The sequence below is a fragment of the Cherax quadricarinatus genome, chromosome 1 (assembly GCF_038502225.1).
Source record: "Cherax quadricarinatus isolate ZL_2023a chromosome 1, ASM3850222v1, whole genome shotgun sequence".
Taxonomy (NCBI): Eukaryota; Metazoa; Arthropoda; class Malacostraca; order Decapoda; family Parastacidae; genus Cherax; species Cherax quadricarinatus.
In genome coordinates, this window is record NC_091292.1 from 52,340,041 (window position 1) to 52,360,400 (window position 20,360).

At 44.4% G+C, this 20,360-nt stretch overlaps 1 protein-coding gene across 1 annotated transcript in view; it reads right to left on the bottom strand.

Moving 5' to 3' along the window:
• LOC128685456 (glutamyl aminopeptidase-like) overlaps window positions 1-20,360 on the bottom strand; it is a 626,129-nt gene that overhangs the window by 13,747 nt on the left and 592,022 nt on the right. The window contains exon 13 of the mRNA XM_070082219.1: window positions 18,988-19,148. Within this exon, the coding sequence (XP_069938320.1) occupies window positions 18,988-19,148 (161 nt within the window). The remainder of the gene's footprint in view (window positions 1-18,987; window positions 19,149-20,360) is intronic.

The window sequence follows — 20,360 nt, forward strand, 5'->3', positions numbered from 1 at the left end:
CTACATCACTGCCTCACTACCTCACTCCCTCACTCCCTCACTACCTCACTATCTCACTACATCACTGGCTCACTACCTCACTACCTCAATGCCTCAATATCTCACTGCATCACTTCTTCACTACTTCAATGCATCACTGCCTCACCACCTCACTACCTCACTACCTCACTGCCTCACTACCTAACTGCATCAATGCCTCACTACCTCACTGCCTCACTGCCTCACTGCATCACTGCTTCACTACCTCACTACCTCACATCCTCACTGCCTCACTACCTCACTGCCTCACTGCCTCACTACCTCACTACCTCACTCATTCACTGCCTCATTACCTCATTGCCTCAATACCTCTCTACCTCACTACCTCACTGCCTCACTGCCTCACTGCCTCACTACCTCATTGCCTCACTGCCCCACTGCTTCACTGCTTCACTGCCTCAATACCTCACTGACTCACTACCTCACTGTCTCACTACCTCACTACCTCACTGCCTCACTATCACACTGCCTCACTACCTCACTGCCTCACCGCCTCACTACCACACTGCCTCATTACCTCACTACCTCACTACCTAACTACCTCACTACCTCACTGCATTATTACCTCACTGTTTCACTGCCTCAAAGCCTCACTACCTCATTATCTCACTACCTCACTGCTTAACTGCCTCAAACCCTCACTACCTCACTGCCTCACTGCCTCACTGCCTCACTACCTCACTGCCTCGCTGCCTCACTACCTCACTGCATCACTACCTCACTGCGTCAAAGCCTCACTACCTCACTGCCTCACTACCTAACTGCCTCACTGCCTCACTACCTCACTGCCTCACTACCTCACTGCCCCACTACCTCACTACTTCATTACCTCACTGCCTCACTACCTCACTGTCTCACTAACTCTCTATCTCACTGCATCACTGCCTCACTACCTCACTGTTTTATTGCCTCAAAGCCTCACTACCTGCCTCACTACCTCACTGTCCAACTGCCCAACTGCTTCACTACCACACTGCCCCACAGCCTCACTACCTCACTTCCTCATTGCTTCACTACCTCACTGCCTCACTACCTCACTACCTCACTGCCTCACTACCTCACTGCCTCGCTGTCCCACTGCTTCACTACCTGCCTTAGAGCCTCACTACCCCACTACCTCACTGCCTCACTACCTCACTACCTCACTGCCTCACTGCCTCACTGCCTCACTACCTCACTGCCTCAGTACTTCACTACCTCACTGCCTCACTGCCTCAGTACCTCACTACCTCAGTACCTCACTACATAACTGCTTTACTACCTTACTGATTCACTGCATCACTACCTCACTACCTCACTACATAACTGGCTCACTGCCCCACTACCTCATTGCCTCACTACCTCACTGCCTCACTACCTCACAGCATCACTGCATTACTGCCTACCTGCATCACTGCATCACTACCTCACTACCTCACACCTCACTGCCTCACTACCTCACTATCTCACTGCATCACTGCCACAGTATCTCACTACCTCACTGCCTCACTGCCTCAGTAAGTCACTACCTCACTGCCTCACTACCTCACTACCTCACTGCCTCATTACCTGACTGCCTCACTGCCTCACTACCTCACTGCCTCGCTACCTCACTGCCTCACTACCTCACTATCTCACTGCCTAACTACCTCACTGCCTCACTGTCTCACTGCCTCACTGCCTCACTACCTCACTGTCTCACTACCTCACTGCCTCACTACCTCACTGCCTCACTACATCACTGTCCTACTGCTTCACCGCCTCTGCCTCAATACCCCACAGACTCACTACATCACTGCCTCACTGCCTCACTACCTCACTGCCTAACTATCACACTGCCTCACTACCTCACTGCCTCACTGCATCACCGCCTCACTATTTAACTGACTTTTTTTTTTATATTTTATTTAAAACCAACAATATACAATAGACAAAAGGAAAAACCCTAAAGATGACAATATATGAACAATAACTGAAAAAACGTTACATTAGATATTGAAACATTAACGAATAACATTACAATATAACAAATATGACCACTATTACCTACATATAAAATCAGATACCGAAGCTTAAAATTGTCCTAAACTAGCTACATGTGGATAAGTTAACTTTCGTAAAAACATGCAAACCTATATTAACTCTTCCTCAAATTAATCATCCTTGCTCTTAATTTACACTAGAATAATAAAATACAAGTATAATAAAGAGCAGTTTGAATCAAAGAACATTCCACAATTATCATAAATTTACCCTAACCTAAGCCTAGTATTTCATCTGTATTATAAATGTCTAATCAACACGAAAATTTTACCACATTCCCCTAACCATATTTGTTGGTGTACATAATACAACCTTGTATTACCATAAAGAGAAAAAAAGAACAATAAAAAAGGAAAACCCATTCCTCACCTTCAAAATCAGACTTCAATTTACCATTAGGTACATACATATAAATAAGTATATAAAGTATGTTGTCTAATTGAACACAATCACTTACAACGTCAGTTATAATATTACGTCAACTCAACCACGAATAATTCATCCATTCTTACAACTTCAAGGTTCGTAAAACTCTTAAACTACATACATAGTATTGCCACCATCTAGACAAATTAAAAAGAAAAACAATACTCAAATATATCAAAACACACTATGCTTCTATTGGCACCAAATCAATTGTGCTTACAAAAATACAGTGTAAATTAAACTGAAACATAAAAAGCCATTTTGACATTTACACATTGTATCAAAATCATAAATGCGCATAGAAAATATGTATTGAATATCATTGAAAATGTTCATGAGAAAAACCATTAAAGGTATATACAAGAAAGTAAACATACATACAATACATACATATACATATATATATATATATATATATACATACACCTACATACATACATACACATACATACATACATACACATACACACACATACAACACATGCATATATATATATACACATACATAGTTATAAGTCGATAATTCCAAATATAACTGAATTGTACTTGAAACACTCGGAACAAATAATGTTAAAATTGCACCCCAGACATACCTCATATAACATTCATCAAACTCATCATGCTACCGACCATTCTAGGAAACCAGCCCATTTCATCCCCCTTACCTGCCTTTCAACTCCCGTAAATCCCGTAAAGTGAAATTCCTATAACCCTCACTTAAATCCCTCTCCCATCTCCCCCCATACACCTCCTTATTTCTACACTTTGTCCTATAAAAAGTTGCTGTTAATGCATTAATTCTTTCACACACGTTCGCTCTTCTCATAGCCCAAGACATATAAATATAATCCGTAATTATATACCCTACCGCATTCTCTACCATCTGATTCACCCCACCTATGTCTAAGCTTAAAACCCTCAACACCTGCAACCCCCCCCTCCCACTAACCTTATTACCTTACCCAACCAAACCCTTATTAGTTCAATACATTCGCAAAAATACACTATATGGAAAACAGTCTCCCATCCACCACAAGCCTTGCATATCCCATCCTCCCTTATTCTCTTATGGAATAAAACCATTCCAGACGGTAAGATCCCATGTAAAAATCTATACATTACTTCTCGTACTTTAGGTTTTAAACGTAATTTGTTCAAACGCCCCCAGATATTACGCCAATCATACATCGGATAAACACCCTCTACCACCGCTACCACTGCCTTACCTTCCACCCCATCAAGGTTTCCCAATTTAATATGTGAAGGATCGCTCATGTTTATGATGACATTGCCTCACCGATTATGAACTCCCTACCCACCCACCACCGTTGCATGTCCTGACGTATCTTATGAAGTCCGCCTTCCCTCGCCCCCCCCCCCCCTCCCGCTTATAACTACGTTTCAAATACACACTCATAATCCTCTTTTCAACAGCTATAAGACCTAGCCCTCCTCGGCCAACCGGGAGTGTGACAACCGCTCTACCTAACCATTCGCTTCCAGTACCCCAAATGAATCTAAAAACGCGCTTTTGTAACCTTTGTATCTCACTACGAAGTATCGGATATATTGCTGCTACATGCCAAAGTTTACTATATAATAGGACATTCGTTGTAATTACTCTTTGATGCAAAGTTAAGTGTGCAGCTCGTAAACCACTGAGGCGCTTCAGTACACCATCTACAATACGCACTGAATTTATTTGTTGTGCTAACTTGATATCACTTACATAAACGATCCCACATATCAGTAATTGGTCCACCTTTTTCCACCTTTCAACTACTTCACATTCCTCATTTAACCTATCCCCAAGATCCATATACTTCGTTTTCTCCTTATTAATTGACATGCCAGAAGCCTTTTCAAAAACATTTACTAACTTTTCCACCCGAGGCAAATCCCTGTTACCACTTACTAAAATCGTTGTGTCATCAACATATCCAACAATGCCAGCCCCCCCACCCCTTTCGTCACCAACCCCATTTGCTCCCAATAAGACCCTAATTCCTCTATAAAAGGGATCCTGTAAACACGCAAAAAATATTTGTGAAAGGGGACAACCTTGACGTAGACCCCTTCTCATCTGAATTTGTTCTCCTAACCTTCCATTTACCTGCACCCGCAAGGATGCATCTTGATACATTAATTTGGCCCATGATATAATTTCCTCTCCAAACCCCTGCCATCTCATAATCTTCCATAACGCTTCCCTTTCTACACTATCATATGACGCCTCCCAATCTATAGCCAACACCCCCCCCCCACTCCCAATTTTACTCTTTCTTCAATAAAACTTCTAATCAAACCATGCCCGTCATACATAGACCTTCCCGGCACCCCATATTGTCCCTTATCGATCACTTTACCCAGGACCTTTTTTATTCTGTTAGCTAAAATTCTTGCAAAAATCTTATAATCACCACACAATAACGAAATAGCACGATAGTCTTTAACTGTTAATGGCTCACCTTTAGGCACTAAAACGACCACAGCCATCCGCTGCTGTGCCCCTAAAACCCGATCCCACTTAAGGATATTGAATAATCTTACCAAAAATTCTTTTAAAACGCTCCAATTTTGGAGATAAAAGTCACTGGGCAACCCATCAATTCCTGGTGCCTTACCTAATTGAGCCCCAGATAAAGCTTCCCATGTCTCACACTCCGTTATCGGCCCTTCCAAAACGAATCGATCATGCTCTGTCAACTCACACTGCACAAACCTTCCAATTGACTGTAATGCTATTTCACTTATTCCCACACTTTGCGTTTTCAACTTAACCCAAGCATCAATATACCCACTCATACCCTCAGTCGTCGTCAACACCTGGTCCACTTTATACCCTTGCATACCTACCTGAACATTCAACCCCATTAACTCCATTGCCTTGCGACGTGTGTGTTGACTCCGCAACACACACGCCGACGGCCGATCTCCCCACAAAACCTCCTCAATCCCGCCCTTAAGCCTTTCCCCATCAAACCTCTCATTTTGTAAATTCCGGATATTTTCCTTCAAACTTTCAATTTCAATAACAGGATAATTAGCATTAATTTGTGCATAACAGTCGCGCAACTGCCCCTCTAAATATTTTTGAAAACCGTATTGTAACTGATTATATCTCTTCCCTCGATTAATATAATATTCCTTAATACGTTTTTTAGCTATTGTTTCCCACCAATTAACCATGGCAACATCCCCTGGTGCTTCTACCACTAAACGATCCCACATATGTCCAAAAGACAAAAGACTATCCTCTTCCTTTAATAACTTTACATTCAATTTCCAAAATGATGGACCCCTCCGAGGCACACCCTCAATATCCACATCTATTACCACTCCTCTATGATCCGAAAAAACCACATCTATCACATCCACCCTCCGCACAGTAACCGCACAAGGCACGTACATTCGGTCCAACCTCGCCGCATAACCTCGTTTAATGAAGGTATGCTCTACCATCCCTCCCCCCCCACACACATCCTTTAACCCCACCCCGGTCAATATATCCCCCAATATACCCAAACAACACCCCGCACCTCTGGGCTCCACATCTTTACGACGTATCACGCAATTCCAATCTCCGCCTATTATTGCAACATTCGGTAAACCACGTAAAAAATAGACCAGCACGTCCCGAACAAATTTAGTTTTAATACTCACGTCACCCTCAGCCGGACCATATACACATACTAAACTAATGGGAACCCTACCCCAAGTTCCATCCACTCTAATTACCCTCCCCTCCCCCCCTTCACTACGCCTTACTATAAATGGGCTAGTTTCCTTTACCAAAATGGCAGCCCCACCTTTCAGACGTGTCGCATGTTCCATGTACACATTATAACCACTCATATCCAACTCATAACCAGGCCTAAAATTATGTTCCTGTAAGAATACCACATCCACACCAAGTCGCACCAAATACTCATTAAACCACTTAAGCTTCCTCTCAGCTCTCAACCCGTTAATATTTATAGTAAAACACTTGAATTCAACAAATGGGTTTTCCTTATGTCCCCGGCATTGACTTTACCCCAGTTCGTTTTGCAACACCTCTGTCCCTCCCCCCTTTGTGATGAATGGTTTGAAAAACCGACAAGTTGAAGATTGAGACACTTATGCAGCATATGGGAATCTTTATTCAGGAAACGTTTCGCCACACAGTGGCTTCATCAGTCCAATACAAAGAGGAAGGCGTAAGGAGAGGAGGAGAATGAGGTAATCAGTCCCTCAACCTGGAGTCGATGTGTTCAGTCCATCAATCTTGTAGAATGTACAGCATAGGGCCGTAGACGTGGCTTATATACTGTAGTGAGGTGACTTGAAGCAGACGGAGGCGGGATCATAGTGGTACCATCCACTAGTCGAAGTAGGTCTTTGTCCAAAGGTTGAACAAGCGTTGAAGAATTCTTTGTAAGAAGATCCCATGATGCTGCAGTGTCTGACAGTTGTGATGAATGGTTTGAAAAACCGACAAGTTGAAGATTGAGACACTTATGCAGCATATGGGAATCTTTATTCAGGAAACGTTTCGCCACACAGTGGCTTCATCAGTCCAATACAAAGAGGAAGGCGTAAGGAGAGGAGGAGAATGAGGTAATCAGTCCCTCAACCTGGAGTCGATGTGTTCAGTCCATCAATCTTGTAGAATGTACAGCATAGGGCCGTAGACGTGGCTTATATACTGTAGTGAGGTGACTTGAAGCAGACGGAGGCGGGATCATAGTGGTACCATCCACTAGTCGAAGTAGGTCTTTGTCCAAAGGTTGAACAAGCGTTGAAGAATTCTTTGTAAGAAGATCCCATGATGCTGCAGTGTCTGACAGTTGTGATGAATGGTTTGAAAAACCGACAAGTTGAAGATTGAGACACTTATGCAGCATATGGGAATCTTTATTCAGGAAACGTTTCGCCACACAGTGGCTTCATCAGTCCAATTCAAAGAGGAAGGCGTAAGGAGAGGAGGAGAATGAGGTAATCAGTCCCTCAACCTGGAGTCGATGTGTTCAGTTCATCAATCTTGTAGAATGTACAGCATAGGGCCGTAGACGTGGCTTATATACTGTAGTGAGGTGACTTGAAGCAGACGGAAGCGGGATCATAGTGGTACCATTCACTAGTCGAAGTAGGTCTTTGTCCAAAGGTTGAACAAGCGTTGAAGAATTCTTTGTAAGAAGATCCCATGATGCTGCAGTGTCTGACAGTTGTGATGAATGGTTTGAAAAACCGACAAGTTGAAGATTGAGACACTTATGCAGCATATGGGAATCTTTATTCAGGAAACGTTTCGCCACACAGTGGCTTCATCAGTCCAATACAAAGAGGAAGGCGTAAGGAGAGGAGGAGAATGAGGTAATCAGTCCCTCAACCTAGAGTCGATGTGTTCAGTCCATCAATCTTGTAGAATGTACAGCATAGGGCCGTAGACGTGGCTTATATACTGTAGTGAGGTGACTTGAAGCAGACGGAGGCGGGATCATAGTGGTACCATCCACTAGTCGAAGTAGGTCTTTGTCCAAAGGTTGAACAAGCGTTGCATAAGTGTCTCAATCTTCAACTTGTCGGTTTTTCAAACCATTCATCACAACTGTCAGACACTGCAGCATCATGGGATCTTCTTACAAAGAATTCTTCAACGCTTGTTCAACCTTTGGACAAAGACCTACTTCGACTAGTGGATGGTACCACTATGCTCCCGCCTCCGTCTGCTTCAAGTCACCTCACTACAGTATATAAGCCACGCCTACGGCCCTATGCTGTACATTCTACAAGATTGATGGACTGAACACATCGACTCCAGGCTGAGGGACTGATTACCTCATACTCCTCCTCTCCTTACGCCTTCCTCTTTGTATTGGACTGATGAAGCCACTGTGTGGCGAAACGTTTCCTGAATAAAGATTCCCATATGCTGCATAAGTGTCTCAATCTTCAACTTGTCGGTTTTTCAAACCATTCATCACAACTGTCAGACACTGCAGCATCATGGGATCTTCTTACAAAGAATTCTTCAACGCTTGTTCAACCTTTGGACAAAGACCTACTTCGACTAGTGGATGGTACCACTATGATCCCGCCTCCGTCTGCTTCAAGTCACCTCACTACAGTATATAAGCCACGTCTACGGCCCTATGCTGTACATTCTACAAGATTGATGGACTGAACACATCGACTCCAGGTTGAGGGACTGATTACCTCATTCTCCTCCTCTCCTTACGCCTTCCTCTTTGTATTGGACTGATGAAGCCACTGTGTGGCGAAACGTTTCCTGAATAAAGATTCCCATATGCTGCATAAGTGTCTCAATCTTCAACTTGTCGGTTTTTCAAACCATTCATCACAACTGTCAGACACTGCAGCATCATGGGATCTTCTTACAAAGAATTCTTCAACGCTTGTTCAACCTTTGGACAAAGACCTACTTCGACTAGTGGATGGTACCACTATGGTCCCGCCTCCGTCTGCTTCAAGTCACCTCACTACAGTATATAAGCCACGTCTACGGCCCTATGCTGTACATTCTACAAGATTGATGGACTGAACACATCGACTCCAGGTTGAGGGACTGATTACCTCATTCTCCTCCTCTCCTTACGCCTTCCTCTTTGTATTGGACTGATGAAGCCACTGTGTGGCGAAACGTTTCCTGAATAAAGATTCCCATATGCTGCATAAGTGTCTCAATCCCTCCCCCCTTTGTTGGGAATCACCTTTGCAATCCCTTGATCCTTGGGTTCACCATTCCTTCTCTTCTGTACCTCCACCCAAGACTTTTTCCCAGGGCGTTGGGCAGGAGTTAGCACATCATCAGAATCCGATGATGCTGCAGTCCTCTTTCGTGTCCCGCCCTCCACCTGCATTTTGACATCTGAAGCACCGTCCTGATGCACCTCCACCTCTACTGCATGCACCTTCAGTCCTTTAGACTCTCTCGTCGCCAAACCGTCATCTTCTGCCATACCATCATTCACAGCCTTCCCCAGAACTAAGCCTGGGTCTTCCACCTGATCTAGGACCGATTCCTCTAACAAGTCATCCAACGCCTTTACCAAAGACGCCGCCACTTCTTCACCCATATTAGGTAGTTTCTCCTCAAAAACCTTATGTATGTCCAATGACTGAGATTCTCCTTGAAGCGTTACAATTGGCGATTCGAGCTCCTTTTCTTTGTCCACCTCCTCACTCCATGACAACCGTTGTTGGGGCGGTGTAGCAAGAGACTGTTCTCGCTCATCGTCAACCTCGTCCACTGGCTGCTGTTGCTGCTGTTGCCGTTGCTGTTGCTGTTGTGCCGGGTACCCACTTCGTTTCCCACACTGCGCCGCGATGTGGTCATATGACCCACATAGCCGACACGTACGTTGTTGCCCCGCATACGTTACATAGACTTGAGTCCTTAATTCTTTCAACACAATATATGAAGGAATAGGGTGTCTAAGAGTCATTTTAACTGTATACGCGCCTTCCAGCGCACCTGTATACGGTCAAGTTGCCCATCTCCCTGCTGTGGCTACGTGAACCGTCCCATAAGTACGCAGTTCACTGGTAATATCAAAATCAGTCGCCTCAAAAGGCACATTCCTTATTTTCACCCAGGTGTAATGTCGAGATACATCATGAAGTCTCACCGACACAGCTGTATTAACCGGTATGATGGTCTCCTGATACTTGTCGACCACTGCCTCGTAGACTTGTGCAGACGTCATTTTAACGAAGATTCTTGTCATTCCATTTAATGCGACACCACATATCTCCTCATTTGCTATACCATAGGTATCGCGAATGATCGCTGGTAATAATAAATCCATGTTGGATCCTGTGACAGCACCACGGATCATCTCAATGCAGACAGTGTTGATTCTTCTTCTGCTACTCAGCGCCATGTTGGAGAAAATAAAGTTTCCACCAAGCAACGCTAGGGGCAGCTCAATCAGGTAAACTGCGCAAAACAAACTCAAACAGGAGCGTCTGCGCAGCTCGTCCACACGGCTCGGATGCGATGAGGACAATATTTAACTGACTACCTCACTGCCTTACTTCCTCACTACCTCACTGCCTAACTACCTCATTGCCTCACTGCCTCACTGCCTCACTGCCTCACTGCCTCACTACCTCACTGTCTCACTACCTCACTGCCTCACTACCTCACTGCCTCACTACATCACTGTCCTACTGCTTCACCGCCTCACTGCCTCAATACCCCACAGACTCACTACATCACTGCCTCACTGCCTCACTACCTCACTGCCTAACTATCACACTGCCTCACTACTTCACTGCCTCACTGCATCACCGCCTCACTATTTGACTACCTCACTGCCTTACTACCTCACTACATCACTGCCTCACTGCCTCACTACCTCACTGCCTCACTGCATCACCCCCTCAATACTTCACTGACTCGCTAACTCACTGCCTCACTGCCTCACAACCTCACTACCTCACTGCCTCAAAGCCTCACTACCTAACTGCCTCACTACCTCACTGTCTCACTGCCCCACTGCTTCACTACCTCACTGCCTTACAGCCTCACTACCTCACTACCTCATTGCCTCACTACCTCACTGCCTCACTGCCTCACTACCTAACTGCCTCACTTCCTCACTGCCTCACTACCTCAGTGCCTAACTGCCCCACTGCTTCACTACCTCACTGCCTCACAGCCTCAGTACCTCACTGCCTCACTGCCTCACTACCTCACTGCCTCACTGCCTCACTACCACACTGCCTCACTACCTCACTGCCTCAGTGCATCACAGCCTCACTACTTCATTGACTCTCTACATCACTGCCTCACTGCCTCACTGCCTCACTGCATCGCTACCTCACTGCCTCACTACCTCACTGCCTCACTGCCTCACTGCCTCACTACCTCACTGCCTCACTACCTCACTGCCTCACTTCCCCACTACCTAATAACCTCACTACCTTACTGCCTCACTGCCTCACTGCCTCACTGCCTCACTACCTAGCTACCTCACTGCCTCACCACCTCACTGTCTCACTACCTCACTGCGTGACTGCCTCACTACCTCACTGCCTTACTACCTTACTGCCTCACTACCTCATTGCCTCACTACCTCATTGCCTCACTACCTCGCAACCTCGCTACTTCACTGCCTCACTACTTCACTGCCTCACTACCTCACTGCCTCACTACCTCACTGCCTCACTGCCTAACTACCTCACTACCTCACTGCCTCACTACCTCCCTGCCTCACTGCCTAGCTACCTCACTGCCTAGCTACCTCACTGCCTCACTGCCTCACTGCTTCACTGCCTCACTACCTCACTGCCTCACTGCTTCAGTGCCTCACTGCCTCACTGCCTCACTACCTCACTGCTTTACTACCTCACTGCCCCACTGCCTCACTGCCTCAATACCTCACAGACTCACCACCTCACTGCCTCACTGCCTCACTACCTCATGCCTAACTACCTCACTACCTCACTGCCTCACTACCTCACTGCCTCTCTACCTCACTGCCTCACTCTCTCACTACCTCACTGCCTCACTTCCTTACTGCCTCACTATCTCATTACCTCACTGCCTCACTACCTCACTGCCTCACTGCCTCACTACCTCACTACCTTACTGCCTCAGTACCTCACTGCCTCACTGCATCACCCCCTCAATACTTCACTGACTCGCTAACTCACTGCCTCACTGCCTCACAACCTCACTACCTCACTGCCTCAAAGCCTCACTACCTAACTGCCTCACTACCTCACTGTCTCACTGCCCCACTGCTTCACTACCTCACTGCCTTACAGCCTCACTACCTCACTACTTCATTGTCTCACTACCTCACTGCCTCACTGCCTCACTACCTAACTGCCTCACTACCTCACTGCCTCACTACCTCAGTGCCTAACTGCCCCACTGCTTCACTACCTCACTGCCTCACAGCCTCAGTACCTCACTGCCTCACTACCTCACTGCCTCACTGCCTCACTACCACACTGCCTCACTACCTCACTGCCTCACTGCATCACAGCCTCACTACTTCATTGACTCTCTACCTCACTGCCTCACTGCATCGCTACCTCACTGCCTCACTACCTCACTGCCTCACTACCTCACTGCCTCACTGCCCCACTACCTAATAATCTCACTACCTCACTGCCTCACTGCCTCACTGCCTCACTACCTAGCTACCTCACTGCCTCACCACCTCACTGTCTCACTACCTCACTGCGTCACTGCCTCACTACCTCACTGCCTTACTACCTCACTGCCTCACTACCTCATTGCCTCACTGCCTCACTACCTCGCAACCTCGCTACCTCACTGCCTCACTACTTCACTGCCTCACTACCTCACTGCCTCACTACCTCACTGCCTCACTGCCTCACTACCTCACTACCTCACTGCCTTACTACCTCCCTGCCTCACTGCCTCACTACCTCACTGCCTAGCTACCTCACTGCCTCACTGCCTCACTGCCTCACTACCTCACTGCCTCACTACCTCACTGCCTCACTACCTCACTGCATCACTGCCTCACTACCTCACTGCCTCACTACGTAACTGCCTCACTGCCTCACTGCCTCACTACCTCACTGCCTTACTACCTCACTGCCCCACTGCCTCACTGCCTCAATACCTCACAGACTCACCACCTCACTGCCTCACTACCTCATGCCTAACTACCACACTGCCTCACTACCTCACTGCCTCACTGCATCACCGCCTTACTGCTTCACTGACTCACTGCCTCACTCTCTCACTACCTCACTGCCTCACTTCCTTACTGCCTCACTATCTCATTACCTCACTGCCTCACTACCTCACTGCCTCACTGCCTCACTACCTCACTACCTTACTGCCTCACTGCCTCACTACCTCACTGCCTCACTGCATCACCCCCTCAATACTTCACTGACTCGCTAACTCACTGCCTCACTGCCTCACTACCTCACTGCCTCTCTACCTCACTGCCTCTCTCACTACCTCACTTCCTTACTGCCTCACTATCTCATTACCTCACTGCCTCACTACCTCACTGCCTCACTGCCTCACTACCTCACTACCTTACTGCCTCAGTACCTCACTGCCTCACTGCCTCACTGCCTCACTGCCTCACTACCTCACTGCCTCACTACCTCTCTTCCTCACTACCTCGCTGCCTCACTACCTCACTGCCTCACTACCCCACAGCCTCACTACCTCACTGCCTCACTGCCTCACTACCCAACTTCCTCACTACCTAACTGCCTCACTGCCTAACTGCCTCACTGCCTCACTGCCTCACTAACTCACTGCCTCACTAGTGCTGCAACAGCAATGACGTGAGGAGGTGGTAAGTTAATTTAGGCACATAAACACTTACGCAAATAATCATACATAAAAGAGCCATCGAGGAGCGCTATAAATGTCTGATGTATGTGTTAATATTAACATTTTTCATTAATCTGCCTATGATATTTTTGCAAAATTATATAAGAGATACGGTAAATAAGAAAATATGGACAGTCATATTAGAAAAAACTGACATATTGTTAGGTGTATCAGGAGGGCAAGTGAATTCAATTAAATTCTATTCAAGTTTATTCTCTATAAGGGATGCAGTGTGGGGTTTACAGGTTTTGGGTATTGTGTGGTTTACATGTTATAAAATACTAATTACAGAGGGGCCCACCAGGACACCTAGCATGGCTAGGCATTTCGGGCAGACTTAGATTAATTCTTAACATTAAATCCTTACAGATTATGGTATTAAGGCTAAGTGACTACATCATAATTTGTGAGTTTAGAAATGTGAATGCTTTTGTTTTGGCACAATACAAAGTGTCTATATATTGGAGTATCATAGGCAAACTTATGACTAGTTAGGATTTATTATTTTAAGATTAAGATTAGTATTTCTGGGTTTATAGTCAGTGGGTGAGTGAGTGTAATTGTGAACCACCAGGTGGTTATCATGTAGTTAGTTGTCGGGGTATATCAGGGAGATAAGATATTTTCTAACTGTAGTTTTGAAAGTGATGAATGTGTCTGCAGTTCTAGAGTTTTCAGGTAGGGTGTTCCAGATTTTAGGTCCTTTGAAATACATTGAATTTTTGTAAAGGTTTAGTCGAACACGGGGAATGTCATAGAGATGTTTGTGTCTGGTGTTATGCCTGTGGATCCTGTCACAACTATCAAGAAAGCGTTTTAGGTCAAGGTTAATATTGGAATTTAAGGACCTGTAGATATAGATTGCACAGTAGTAAGTGTGGATGTTCTGAACAGGGAGTAAGTTTAGATCTATGAAGAGTGGGGGGGGGGAGTGTTGCCAGGGATGGGATTTAGTGATTATTCTTACTGTGGCTTTTTGTTGGTTTATTATTGGCTTTAGGTGTGTTGCTGCAGTTGAACCCCAAGCACAGATAGCATAGGTGAGGTATGGATATATAAGTGAATGGTATAGTGTGAGAGGGACAGTTTGCGGCACGTAGTATCGTATCTTGGAGAGGATCCCAACCGTTTTGGATACTTTTTTTTGTTATGTGTTGGATATGGGTGCTGAAATTTAGGTTGTTGTCGAGGTATAGGCCAAGGAATTTTCCCTCATTATGTCTGGCAATTAGAGTGTTGTCGATCTTAACGTTAAGTTGCGCAACCCCTGCTCTGCTACCAAACATAATATAGTAGGTTTTGCCAGTGTTAAGTATAAGTTTATTGGCTGTCATCCAAGTCGATATTTTGAGCAGCAAGATTAGGGTGGAAGATGACATAAGTCGTGACGTCAGGTGTTGGGATATGTTTGGAAGATCATTGATGTAAACGAGGAAGAGCAGGGGTCCAAGGACACTTCCCTGCGGAACTCCAGTATCAAGTGGCCGTATTGATGAGGCTGTCTTTAATGGTGACATACTGATACCTATTAGAAAGGTAGGATTTAAAATATGCAAGCGCATGGCCTCTTATACCATGGCCTCTTATAGTGGTCAAGTTTGTGGAGTAGGATGCCGTGGTCTACTGTGTCAAAAGCTTTTCTTAGGTCAATAAAAATTCCTAGCGTATATTCCTTATTTTCCAATGCTATGTAAAGCAGGTCTAGCATTTTTATAATTGCATCATTAGTGCTTTTATTTTTCCTGAATCCAAATTGGCAGGGGTTGAGTATGTTTTGTGACGTTATAAATTAATATAGTCACCTGTTCAGGAGTTTCTCGAAGATTTTGGATAGCAATGGTAAGTTTGATATTGGCCTATAGTGTAGATTAATTATATTTGGTGAGGTTGGCCGGTACATGGCGGCAGTCAGGGTCTTCTCCAGTTAGTGACCCGAACGGGTTACACAGATAACCCGCAGATAGAAGAGAAGAGCTTACGACGACGTTTCGGTCCGACTTGGACCACTTACAGTCACACTACCGAAAAGGAGATAAGAAGGGGGCATATATAGGCAAGAGGTGGTAGTAGTAGTAGTTATTTATGAGTAGATGGAGTTACTGCAACTGATGATAACAGGCGTTCTCTCTGGTCCACTAACACCAAAGAAAATCTACATATATTACTCGGGATAAGTTTAAAAAAACACTCTTTCGTATTTTTCGAATCATGTTTATCCCTTGTGGGTGTAGGGCTTATTTTTTGTAATAATATAATAATGATAATTTACTCACAAATACTGTCACTAACTCTAAAAAAAAATGAATATTTACACTAAATATGATGGGACATGTTTCCTGGAATATCTGGCAAACCATACCACGGGTGGGAATAGAACACGCGGTCAGAAAGTCATACAACTCCAGACCGACGCGTTAGCCACTGGGCCAGCTGGCTACAATAAGATTCATCCAACTAGGTATATTTAAACACCATAGGAAGGTTAGCATAAGCACCACTGTGACCTAGATTGTGACTCTCTGACCGCGGGTTCTCTTCCAACCCGTGGTATGGTTTGTTTGCAATCGTGTCATTACGATTTCGTGAGTCAGTTATCTGGCAAGTAAGTTATTTACTTATTTACTAGTGGTACGTTATTAATAAAGAATGCATTGAAATGATTTTCACAATTAACATTCAACAATACATGTTTTACAAATCCACAATGGGATTTTTACAATAGCCCCCATGTTTTTGCGTTTGTGGGGGGGGGAAGGGCAGACATTTTATAAAAATGCCCACAGCTTGTAACTTCATTTATTTGGGGGATGAAAATAAGGTATGTTACAGTGTTTCAGATCAGTGTTGCCAAATCTAATTTTATTATATATATTTAATTGATTTGTTTGGCGGCCGATCTTAATAAAACTTTTTTTTTCTAACAACATTTCAGGTAGGCTACATAGTCTACAAAAAATGAAATCAGATGATAAAAAAAAAGCTGCTGGAAATTATAATTGTTTCAGGGTATACGATAAATTCTAACCATACAATAGAGCGAAAAAGTAATGTGAAGGACCTGGGAGTGATAATGTCAGAGGATCTCGCCTTCAAAGACCATAACAATGTATCTACCTCATCTGCTAGGAAAATGATAGGATGGATAATGAGAACCTTCAAAACTAGGGATGCCAAGCCCATGATGAATCTCTTCATATCGCTTGTTCTCTCTAGGTTGGAATACTGCTGTACACTAACTACCCCCTTCAAGGCAGGGGAAATTACTGACCTGGAGAGTGTACAAAGAACTTTCACAGCACACATAAGTACGATAAGGCACCTAAATTACTGGGAACGGTTGAAGGCCCTTGATCGGTATTCCCTGGAGCACAGGCGAGAAAGATACATGATAATATACACTTGGAAAATCCTAGAGGGATTAGTACCAAACTTGCACACGAAAACTATTCTCTATGAAAGCAAAAGACTCGGCAGGAGATGCAACATTCCCCTAGTGAAAAGCAGGGGCGCCACGAGTACACTGAGAGACATGACAATAAGTGTCCGGGGCCCAAGACTGTTCAACTGCCTTCCAGCATATATAAGGGGGATTACCAATAGACCTGACCAACCGGGCTGTGGTTCGTAGGTCAGTTTGCTTGCGGCCAGCAGCAATAGCCTGGTCGATCAGACCCTGATCCACCACGAGGCCTGGTGTCAGACCGGGCCGCGGAGGCGTTGACCCCGAAACCCTCTCTAGGTAAACTCTAGGTGCCCTTAGGTTAATACTGTTCCCCAAGATGCTACCCACACCAGCCGACTAAAACCCAGGTACCTACTTACTGCTAGGTGAAAAAGGCAGCAGGTGAAAGGAAAATACCTAACGTTTCACCCATAGTGGAATCGATCCCCGGACCACTCATTGTGAAAGCTGAGGCTGCTATAAATTAAACATTTTAGAATCTTGGGAATGAGAATTTCCCTTCAACTCTATTCTCTCTTAAGTTACTGACTGGATGGTCTTTTACTCACCACCGCCAGTGATGCTGTCTTCACCGCTCCTGTTTTCAGAATATGAGTCTTCTTCTATAATAATAATTATAATAATAATATTAATAATAATAATAATAATAATAATAAAATAATAATAATAATAATGTATAATATCTTTATTTTCGACAAGTACTATATAGAAAGCGCTTGTTTTGCTGAGCATTTCCAGCAAATTAGGTCAGGTTTGTCCCAGGATGCGACCCACACCAGTCGACTAACACCCAGGTACCCATTATACTGATGGGTGAACAGGGACAGTAGATGTCTTAAGGAAACACGTCTTAATGTTTTCCAGCCGTACTGGGGATTCGATCTCCGGACCTCAGTATGTGAGCTGAGTGCGCTAGCGATCGTTCTAAGAGCATATAATTTAGATTCATCAAGACTATTGGACTAAACAACACCTTCCTTGATCGTCTCCAACAGATTCATCAAGGATGTGGGACTGATCACCTCAAAATACTTACTGTTTTCCAAACTCCATTCCTGAAGCGCACATTAATAGAGTAACTGCTGCTGTAAATGCACGTCTGGCAAGTGAAAAATTAGCTTTCAGGAACTTAAGGGAGGTACGTCTGATGACATTTAAGGAAAGAAGGATTAGGGGTGAAATGATAACACAAAATGCTGAGGAACTGATAGGTTGGACAAGGTGAGATTGTTCGACAGACGGGAAACAGGAACACCAGGGCACAGCTGGATGGTGAAATCACAGATAAATCGCAGAGATGTTAGGAGATATATTTTCAGCCTTAGAGTGATGAGAACAGTGAACAGTGAAGAGGGAGAAGCAGGATCTATTCATAGTTTTAAGTGGAGTACAATAAGTCTCTTAGCCAGTAGTGAAAGAACCCGGTAGCAGTTACAAAAGAGATGGGACCAGGTGCAAGTACAGAAGATGAGTAACCAGTGAGTTGGGACTCCTTGTTAAACCTCTGTAAGGCCTGTTATATTGAAGGATTATAAAATAAACCATATATCTATATAAAAAAGCAATGAGGATGTAATGATTTTGCTAGAAACTAAAGGGAGTATATTTAAAGATGGGATTACAACGAAGTTAACTCATTTCCTGAAATTACAAACAGATAACACAAAGGTAATCACAGATGAGTAGCACTCACCTGCCTTCTGTATGCCGTAACGGTACACGAGAGAACGTGTGTTCGGGGGTATATAGTAGCTGGGATCCACGATCCAGGCTTGCAGGCGCTGGTAGGCTCCCTCAAGGCAAGGTTCATATCCATTACTACACGCTAGGAACATCAACACAAGCCTAGTGCGTCTGTTAGACAGCAAAGGAAAGGAGTTGTAAATTCTATTTAGGCCCTAAATATAATTCAATATATTTACAATGGTTTTATATCTTAAATTATGCCAAATTTAACCTATAATAACGCAATAAAGTTAAACCTGACTTATCTTGACAGTAATGTACGAAGCTCAGGAACACGCAACGACATTACATGAAATTATTAACAAACTCGAAGTGTAATATTGTCTTTGCATCAATTTGACAAATCCTTATAAATAAAAGTTACACAACATATCACATTTTTTTTGTAAATAGCTTTTTTACTTAATAAACTCAAGAAAAGAGTAGGCCATAAACCCTTGGGAAAGGTAGTCATAAATCTATGAAGTCGACACAATGACTGAAACACAGAGGATACAAAACTATTGTTCATGATGCTGATGCTAAGTGAGTCGTCGGTATAAGAGCTACTTGACTGTCTTACCTTGGATTCCAATCCCACACACTCATTGTGTTTTTAATTATTATTTTCGGAAAACACTTCCCCTCAAGGGAGGTTCCTTGATGCTGGTGAGGGGCTCTTGATCTAGGGAACTGGATCTGTGCTCCGGTTCCCTGAATTAAGCCTGAATACCTTCTATATCCCCCACAGACACTGTATAATCCTACGGGTTTAGCGTTTCCCCTTTGATAATACTAATAATAGTAATATTCTCAAAGCACTTATAAACACGTCCACAACAAACTAACAATTACAACACATCATACGGATTTAGAACATCACATCACAATAATAATAATTTAGAACAATTATGTATAGCTACCACCATATATACATTCCCAGACAACATGGATTTTCTTTTGTAATCTGATGATGCATCGAGTGAAAAAATATTAGGGAACCAACTTGACTTAAAAGGCAAAGTTTTAAGTACATCTTGTAACATTCTCACCTTAATGTCAACTGCTACACCTCACTTCTATTCCAGTACATAAATCAACGATGGCCAACCTATGTTGCATGAGCCAATTGTGGCTCATGCAACACAAGTGGCTCATGCAACACAAGTGGCTCATGCGGCACAAGTGGCTCATGCGGCACAAGTGGCTCATGCGACACAAGTGGCTCATGCGACACAAGTGGCTCATGCGGCACAAGTGGCTCATGTGGCACAAGTGGCTCATGTGGCACAAGTGGCTCATGTGGCACAAGTGGCTCATGTGGCACAAGTGGCTCATGTG